The 9,538-nt window shown below is 39.1% G+C and overlaps 1 protein-coding gene across 4 annotated transcripts in view; it reads right to left on the bottom strand.

The window, feature by feature from the left end:
• Positions 1-12: 12 nt before the first annotated feature.
• The window catches only part of cln3 (CLN3 lysosomal/endosomal transmembrane protein, battenin), a 12,478-nt gene continuing 2,952 nt past the window's right edge, over positions 13-9,538 (bottom strand). For 2 of the 4 annotated variants that reach the window (XM_036211131.1, XM_024263328.2), the window contains 12 exons: positions 9,220-9,303; positions 8,519-8,598; positions 8,283-8,368; positions 7,647-7,719; positions 6,469-6,612; positions 6,167-6,333; positions 4,090-4,142; positions 3,955-4,023; positions 3,803-3,858; positions 3,627-3,720; positions 2,377-2,517; positions 13-608 (listed from right to left, as the gene is read on the bottom strand). In XM_036211131.1, coding sequence (XP_036067024.1) covers positions 492-608; positions 2,377-2,517; positions 3,627-3,720; positions 3,803-3,858; positions 3,955-4,023; positions 4,090-4,142; positions 6,167-6,333; positions 6,469-6,612; positions 7,647-7,719; positions 8,283-8,368; positions 8,519-8,598; positions 9,220-9,303 — 1,164 coding nt within the window. In that variant the 3' untranslated portion in view covers positions 13-491. Of the gene's footprint in view, positions 609-2,376; positions 2,518-2,605; positions 2,668-3,626; positions 3,721-3,802; positions 3,859-3,954; positions 4,024-4,089; positions 4,143-6,166; positions 6,334-6,468; positions 6,613-7,646; positions 7,720-8,282; positions 8,369-8,518; positions 8,599-9,219; positions 9,304-9,538 lie in introns of those variants that run through there. The other 2 variants (XM_024263330.2, XM_024263329.2) reach the window with 2 other exon arrangements.

Raw genomic sequence — 9,538 nt, forward strand, 5'->3', positions numbered from 1 at the left:
ATGAATTTCTATCAGTTTTTGATGTATGAATTAAATCAAGCAAAACAGAAACCGTTAGAATAATATCTGCTCAAATGAAAGGTCAATATTTTCAATGGAACCTCAAATGAAGGATTATTCAAATTTGTATTTAGATTTGTAAACGATCCAAGACAGGAAATGAAAATACAGTTCAGCAGGACATTCATAAAATAAATATGGATCATTTTTCTGTTGAAACAGGTTAGGTTACCTTTCATTATTGATGTAAAACTGTGTTGAACATCGTTCAGCTGTCAGCTTTGCCGCTCTAAAGCAGTAAACCAGAAGAAACAATTCACATTTCAGGCCCTGTTGCCATTTTGTCTGACGTCACGGTGAAAAGGGTCTGTTGTCTGCGGTGGTTTCTGCTTCTCTCACAGTTCTGGTTGGTTAAACCACTTTAAGAAGTCCTCATGTTTGTGGAGGTGTATTTCTTCTCCCACATTCTGATCGCTGGTCGTTCTGCTCCATCACAGAGAACAGAAGTATCTGTGGACAAAAAAAGCTGCACATGCAGCCAGCGCTATGCCAAAGCTGTCTCCCACGCTGGCAGCTGCCATGGCGAACTCTCTGTGTCTGCTTTCAGTCTGTGGAGGAGAAGACAGGAGTCAGGAGGAGCGCATGGAAACAGGCCAACAGGGCAGGTGGTGACACTGATCCCACTCTGAGAGTCAGATTTCTGCGCTCAGATGTGTCTGGATCCTGAGAACAGCTGGAATTTGGCAGGTCAGGGTGAAGCTGCTGTTGGAGGATCAAAGCATCACAAACATTTCTGTCAATGGAAGGACGGAGTGAGTTCACAACGGCGCTCGGCTTTTTCCAACGTGCACAGATGATCTGTTCATCTGGAGGGATTTTTGTGCCACTACTTTGCAAGCAAAAACAATTTCTAAGTTGCAAACAAAATGTTAAGTATTGCAAATAAAATATTTAATATTGGCATCAGAAACTTTTTTGCTAACTTTTGTTTTGCTTGCAAAAAATATTTTTGCATTGGCAAACTTTTATTTTTTTATAAAAAAATGTTTGTGATCAAACGTTTTTAGATGCGTAGTGCCTCATCTCGCTTTCGCTCCATCTTTGATTTTGCGTTCAACATTAAGCGTGTTAGAGATGATCGAGGTGGACCCGGCGCTGCGCAGATCGCCTGCATGGGAATTTCTATATTGTTTATTTATTTGGGACATTGCACATGAAATTCATCCAGCGGCTATTTTTTTAATCTGTTTTCCTCTGACAGATGTTAAAAATAATACAAAATACACAACAGCACAGATCATTCTAGAAGAAGTGGAATTTTAAAATTCAACCAATGTTAAGGACGTCCCCCAACTCCTTGTTCTCGTTCAGTCTCACTATCCGCCTTCATCTCAGGCGCCTTTCCCCGCCCCGCCTGCAGCCGCTGGGTCATCTCAAACACACCTAATGTTGAACGCAAAATCAAAGATAGAGCAAAAGCAAGATGAGGCACTACGAATCTAAAAATGTTTGTTCGCAAATTAAAAAAAATAAAAAACACAAAAAACGTTTTTGAAAGCAAATATTAAATATTATTTTTGTCTCAAAACAAGTTCAAACATACAATACAAGAGTTTTTCCTTATTATAAAGTGAAAAAAATCTGCTAATGGAACTAAAACAAGTTTTAAGACTACAAAGATTTGATGTAAATAACATGAGTCAAAAAAAACTTTCCAGTTTCTCCAAATCAAACGTGTTTGTCATCGTCACAAATTAAACTTCTATTTAAAAATATTGTGTTAGGTAAGAAAAAACGGTCTAATTAAAGATAAAAGTCCCCCTCCAATGAAAATCCTGTTTTTTGAGTTTTTAAAATCTATGTGTGGCATTTTTCTTATGAAAGAGAACAAATGTAATAAGAAGTCATTTTATTTTATTTTTTCCTGAGTCATTCTCCTTTTGAATTGCTGTCAATCAAACTGTCAGATAATGCCTAATGATGTGTGCGTTATCAGACAAATGAACGACGTGGAAGCCTGAAGATCTGCTCATGCAGCCTTTGTGTCCATGTTCAGTTGTTTCAGGTCAGGACATGCTAAGGAAACTAGTTTCCAATGAGTAACCTTCCACTGACAGCTGAAAGTCTGCCCAGTATTTCCATCTTAAGTAAATAACTGCAATGAAAGGTTTCATAAATCAATTAAAAAAAGTGAACGTTTCTGAAGCAAACTATGTCTTAAGTTTGTAGTTTTCTTTGTAGATTTTGCTCATTTTTTCCTCTTGATCTGTTCATAAAAGTTGCTTTATGTCATTCTCAGTTCCTTGGAATCAAACAACGGCCGGTCATCAAAAACACAAGTTGATTCATCACAACCCACGGACACACACGACAAACCTCCTTGCTGATGAAGTGGAATGTGTTGACATAAGCAGCTCCCCCCAGCAGACCCTCGTAGAAGATGATGACCAACACCAGCCAGGCGTTGGGCAGGAACTGGAACCTCACAGCCAGCAGCAGAAATCCTGCATTCAGCCACTGCAGACACAGCACAGCTGGATGACCGGCTACTCTCGGAAACCAGCTTAGTGAGGACCAAGACGGTGAGGTCGATGTTCAACCAGACCTTTACTACAAAGTTCCTCAGGCTTCTCCAATAAAGACATAAAGATATCAGGAATCATTCTGCTGACAAAAAGGAAACGCAGAACAATTCTAGGAGGATTACAGAAACACAGAACCGCTTTAGAAGGAAAATATGACCAGTTAAGACAAAGCTGAACTTCAAATCATGAGAAAAACGAAAAGAACTTTATATAAGAAGCATTTCAAAGGAAAGTCTAGACTGAAGCTCCCACTCTGTTCATTTGATGCACGTGTCAGAGTCAAGGCCCAGGGGCCGGATCCGGCCCTCCAGGTAATTCTATCCGGCCCTCCAGATCATTTTATTTTATTGTTATTAATGGCCCGATGTTATCTTGTGCTTATTTCTAACTTGTATAATTTTGACAATATATAATATATAAATATATTTTAATGGAGAGTAAAATATTGAAAGTTATTTAAGGTTTAAGTTGATTTATTCTGGAATAATATTCCTTTCACCTTCAGCGTTTTTAACTATCAATTTCAGAATCTTCAGTGGCTAAATTCATCTTCCAGCATTCACACTAGCATTATCACAGGTAATACTATATATCTAGTTCATAATTATGTTAAGAAGTTACAGGTTTAAAGTTTAAAAAATGTAGTTTTATTGTGTTCAATAAATGTTTATTCTGTTCGGCTCGTGACCTAAACATTTTTAGTGCTAAAGGTCTCATCTGTGACATGAAATGTACTTTTTGGGTGTGATTGTGCATACAGTCATTTCTGCGGTTGGTGTTATTGTTAAAGCCAGCAGATTCTTTCTGGCAGAATGTTTACACACTTCTATTAATCATGAGGTGCTGTCACTCCGTCCTGCAGCAGACAGACTGCAGCCATCGTATTTTCACAATCCTTCTATCTTGCTGCACCTTTGAGCTTCTCGGGGGGTAAGGTGGCTCAAGGGGGGGCAGGTATGTGGTCCACACAACTCCACTTACAGCTGGTTTCTAACTTAATTATGTGGAATGTTTTTATCACATTCCTGAGAACATCCTCACCTGCAGGGAAGTGAGGATCCAGAGTCGGCGGATCTTCACACAGCGAAGAGAGGATCGAGAAAAAAACACGCCGAACTGGTACGTCGTCTGGTACCTGAACACAGAGGGAAAGAAACGCAGGTCGTCAAATACCTAGAGGATCAGTTCTCTTTCCAAAGACTTGGTGGTTCACTCACCAGCGATACTGATCAGCATGAGAGAGGAAAAAGTTTGGAAAAAACAGGAGTTCCATCTGAAAAACACAGAGAAACATTTGTCCATCTTGGCTTGGTGACAGTAAGTGCGGTTTGGTTTGTTGAATCAGGACAGAGTGGCGATGCAGACTCACCAAACCCTGGTTGATGAAGTACTCAGCGAAGTAGACCAGCCCCAGTGGAAACATGAACTTCAACAAGCCCTGCTCAGAGGCAGCACAGTCAGCACGGGAGGATGTGACACGCTGCAGCGGGAGGCGGATACTCACCTTGATGACCTGCATCTTCTCCCTGCAGATGAACGATCCCGAGCTTCTGTCCACTGTGACATTCAGAGGAGACAACACGTCTGAGAGCTTTCTCCATAACAAACAAACAGCTCCATGCAGCAGGAGAGGAGGCCAACAAGGGACTAGAAGAGTTGCATTACCTGTGATAATGCTAGTGTGAATGCTTTTAGCTGAAAGTATGAAGATGCTGAAACCTTTTGCTGAAAATGGTGACGCAATTTACTTTATTTGCTGAAGGAATTTGCTGCAAATGCCAAAGCTATTTGTAAAATGCTAAATTTGCTAAAAGACTATGAAAGAGCACACAAGTTCACCAAACTGCTTAAAAATCCCTCAAACATGCCAATTTTGCAAAAATATTTAACATGTTCCTTAAATATGAGCTAAACTCCAAATTTGCCCCAAAAACCTTAGTAGATTCACAATAGCTAAACTCTGGAATAGCCTAAAATTCCTCAATAATCTAAATTAGCCAAAAATTTTAGCATGTTGCTAAAATATTAGCTAAACTCCAATTTTTTTTTTTTTTGAAAATGACTCTAAAAGATGAAAACATATAACATGAATATATTTAAAGGCTTGATGTTAATCTACTTAAAACTTTTAAATTTGAAGACTTTCTCATTCATTTTCTATGGGGCATATTTGGCTCAATATTTCAAAAACTATAAAGTTTATAAATACCAAAATACAAGCAGTAATGTTCTGAACGAGATGAACATTTTGATACCAAGATTGATGAAAAATCTGAAAGTGTGATTGAGTTTTACGTGCTAAAAAACATACAGAAAGGATCAGGAGAATCACTATAGTGTGAATGCTTACTGAGCAATCACTCAATAAAAGAGAGGAGCTGTTGTGGAAGCGTCACACGTCTCATAGAAAGGTTTTCCTGACTGGACTGCCGTGTCCTCATCTCCATCACCTCATCTCACAGACATTCAGAGGAGACCAACCTCCACTCTGAGACATCAGGGGTCCAGGAAGACAGAGCTAATGAGATAAACGTTTTTTAAACCTCGATTGCCAAACCCAGCATGACTCTTTGACCACACGAGTGATGGGAAGGTAAAGCGATTATCTCTGAAATGTTTTTATCAAAGCGAAACCGTTATCCTGTAGAGATAAAGCAGCAAACATGCATCTGAATAAAACGGCCTTTTTTAAAAAGCATCAACTGCTGAACCATGAAGCTGAAGCTGCGTTCCATTTTAAAAGCCTGATTCAGTCTATAGCAACCACGCTTTGAGTTCAACAATGTTTTGTATTTGTAGAAAGTTATTAAAGGGACACGTCTGTTTTTTTAATCTTTGTTTGGATCCTGTGAGAAAAAAACACAGGAGTGAAGCAGCTCCAATCAAGCTAAAACAAATCCATGAAAAACACAGAAACGCATATTTAAAAAGCTGTCACAACCCTAAAAAATATTTCTATGACTAATTTAAATGTACTTTTTAACAATCCTGTAAGCTTCGTCATCAGAACACAATTCATACAGTCTTTCTAAAATGTATGACAAATGGGTGACATCACATTTGTTAAACTGTGAGCTTCCTCATTACATTAAAATCCTGGTCACTGGATAATCCCAAACTATAGTGTGTCCCAGAAGCCTCCATTCATCAGAAAAATAAATGTATCTTAACATAAACCATTAATATGCTCTATATGAATGCAGTTTTGCTCTTTATTCAAATGCATTCTCTGGGGTATCTGAAATAATAAGAAATATTCGAAGCATAAATGTATGAAGGCTTATGTCTCCTACATACGCAGACTTGTGGGACTTCCTGTTTGTCAGTTCAGTATTTAGGGAGTAGAAAGGGAATTCAGACACAGCGTTAGTTCTTCTTAAATTTTTAAGTGTTGATTACATTTCTGAAAATAACTGTAGGTCATTTGAAACCTTGCTGCTCTGTCTATTCTTTTAGCTTGATTAGCATAATTAATTCATCTTTAGAAGATACATTTAAGCTTATGGCTGCTTTCACAGAAGCATTTTTAACGTTCATTTGTAGTTAGGCGTGTGTTTGTCATGTGAGCCTGTAACTTTTACCTGCTGGTGATCTCTCCTCCTCCTCCTCTGACTCCTCCTCCTCCTCTGACTCCTCCTCCTCCTCTGACTCCTCCACTTGATCCTCCTCTGAGCCCAAAGCTGCATATGGGACCTCCTTCCTGCTCCACTGAGGCAGTGAAGGTGGAGGAACCAGCAGGCACCAGTAGCTGGTCCGAAACACAAAGATTAACTGTGTGATTTCCATTGTATTTTGGTGCTGATTTGAGGTGTGTGTGTGGGGGGTGGGGGCGGGGGCAAGACCTTCAACAAACTTGAACCTGCGCAGGTTTATGTCCTCTTACCTGATGAGCATGGAAAATGGGACCACCAGCATAACCAGCACGGTCACCCGGGGAGACAGGCCAGCTTGGATGAGGCCTGAATAAAGGAGAGCCCCCGCAACTCCAGCACCTCCGGTTCCTGAGCCCCAGCCCTCCAGGACGTTCCTGGGACAGGCGGGAAACGATGTTAGAGAGCCCATGGGACGCAAGAACGGGTGATTCCCTGTGTTTGTTTGATCACTTCTTAAAACACTCCAATGAACCACTGACTGTATATGAGAACTGGAATAAGTGGCCCCTCCCTAAACCAGAATGAAAGCAAAGCATTGCTAATTTTTCTGTGAATATAGATCAGGAGTGTCAAACTCAATCACACTAGAAGTCTAAATCCAAAACACACCTTAGGTCACCGGCTGAACATTTATTGAACACTCTAAAACTACATTTTTAAAACGTAACATAATTATGAACTAGATATATATCATTACCTGTGATAATGCTAGTGTGAATGCTGTAAGCTGAATTTGACCGCTGAAGATGATAGTGATGATAGATGAAGATGCTAAAATTGGTAGCTAAAAACACTGAAGCTGAAGGCCACTAAAATTTTAGCTAAATGGTAAATTAGCCTAAAAAAATAAAAAAAGTAAAAACGTAGCCAAAACAGCTAGCATGTAGCTGAAAAAAATCGCTAAACTGAAATATCAGCTGAACTCCAAAATAGCCTAAAAAAATCTTAGTAAATTCCAAAATAGTCCAAAAAGCTAGCAGAATACCAATTTTGAAAAACTTTAAAACAGTAACTTTTTAACATAATTCTGAACAATAAAAAGGCAGGAATATTATTCCAGAATAAATCAAATTAAACCTTAAATAATCTTCAATATTTTACTCTCCATAAAATATATTTTGTCAAAATTACTAGTTAGAAATGAGCACAAGATAACATCGGGTCATCAATAATAATAAAATAAAATGATCTGGAGGGCCGGATAGGGCCGGATCCGGCCCCCGGGCCTTGACTTTGACACCGTCTTGTTTCAGTGACTGACAGGTCCTATTGTCTTAGAACAGCATTTTGTTTTTCCTGTCTCTTTCCTGTCCGCTTAGACTCAAACCAGAGCTGACAGCTCAGAATCAGGATGAGAATTCAGTAACAGAAGTTAAGCTCCTGCTTCCAGGAGATGCTTTGAGTTTACCTGTTGAAGAAGACAGAGAGCGAGAGGAAGGACAGTTCTCCCAGTCCTGCACCAAAGCTGGCAAAGATCACTCCTGCAAAAACAACAATAGAAAGATGAATCTGACTGAACTGCACTTTCTGCAGAGCAACTAACTCATTCACTTTTAGAGAAATGTAACTCATAAATGTAACTAGTTACTTTTTAAAAGTAAGATTCCCAACACTGCCGATGTTTGGAATGACTTTGCAAAGATTTGGTTTCATCCCCTGAACTACAGAGGATCACCAAGAAGCAAGGAGAGTCCTTCTTTCTGCACTGAAACCCAATTCAAACACAACTGGATCCTGCTCTGACCCTCACTGGGTTCGTCTGTCAAACTCTGCTTTAAACAGTCCACTTTTTTCCAACAAATAGAAACAGTTTTTAAGATTTTAGGATATTTATTAAGCTCAATCTAACCATCACTTTTCATGACTTATCGGTTATTATGCAGGACTTGAAGGTTGAGTAAGATTAAGAGAAAATATCAAACTTGATTCTATCTGGACTAGTGAAAAAGCCTCTGGTTTCTGTGTCAAACCACAGAAGCTCAGAGGAGATAAAAGAGGAAACGAAAGCAAGGCTGAAGATGTTACAGTTTATCTGTCAGCTTACCCAGAATGCTTTGCCATACTGCAGAGGAAAAGGACACCAGCAGGAAACTTGCTACTGTCATGAAGACACAGAACAACACTCGGAATCTAGAAGAGAAGAGCATCAATAAAAGCTGGTTCAGCTTCACACATCAATTATCCAGCATCATGCGATGTCCAACTATAAAAAAATAAAGTTTTTATTGAATGTTTCTGTGAATTTGAAACTGGCATATGACTCCTTTTAACTCGGCTTACCCATAAGGCACTTTGTGGATGAAAAACGGAGCTAGAAGCTTGATGAAGAGCGTTGGGAGGATGTCAGCCAGCAGTACGGCCTGCAAACACACAGTTCTCAGTGCAAATGCTGCAGCTTCTTGTTTTGATTTACACAAACCAGGAATCATTTTGAGAACGTATTTGTGTTGTAGCGCTACAATTTAAGAAAAAAATCATCAACTTGATCACTTCCTGTTTGAAACAGAAACAGAATTCAGATTCTGTCGATTTCTTTTCTATAGAAAATACTAGTAGTTTTATTGTCAGTCACGTTGCTTTTAGATTATCTAAAAAGGTCTAAGGCCTGCATAACATGAAATATGTTCAAAGAAAAAAAAAAGATCAGTCAGGAAGAACGGTTTCTGTTTGGATCATTGAGCTATGAAGACTCAAAAAACTGTCCATGAGAACTGGACCGAGTGAATTGATTTCATTTTGTTGGAGTTGGAAGTAAGGCATTTTCTATGGGTGACGTTCCTTTGCTCGGTCCAGTTCTCACATACAGACGATTTTCTGACCCAGTTAAGAACAGAAGGAGAGACAAGAGAGATTTTAGGAGCGAAAAAGATCTCCACACATTTAAAAAAATGAAAAATTAATAATTTAGTTTTGAAAAGTAAACTTTCAACAGCAACTTCCTGTTTGTAAATGTGTCTTTGCAGAGTTGTGTCTCCATTTACCCCAGTGGTAACAGGATTGCAGTCATAGTTTGTTCCACTGCTGCTGTTCCCAACGTGAGAGTCAACAACCAGCGTAGGGGAAGCCTAAAAGAAAGCACAAATGTGTATGACTTCACAATAGTTACATTACTCCAATATAGTTACATTAATCCACCGTAGTTACATTATCCCCCATAGTTACATTACTCCACCATAGTTACATTACCCCCCATAGTTACATTACTCCACCATAATTACACTACTCTACTATAGTTACATCACTCCATTATAGTTACATTACTCCCCCATAGTTACATTACTCCCCCATAGTTACATTACT

This window comes from Oryzias melastigma, unplaced genomic scaffold (assembly GCF_002922805.2).
Source record: "Oryzias melastigma strain HK-1 unplaced genomic scaffold, ASM292280v2 sc00625, whole genome shotgun sequence".
In the NCBI taxonomy this organism is placed as follows: domain Eukaryota; kingdom Metazoa; phylum Chordata; class Actinopteri; order Beloniformes; family Adrianichthyidae; genus Oryzias; species Oryzias melastigma.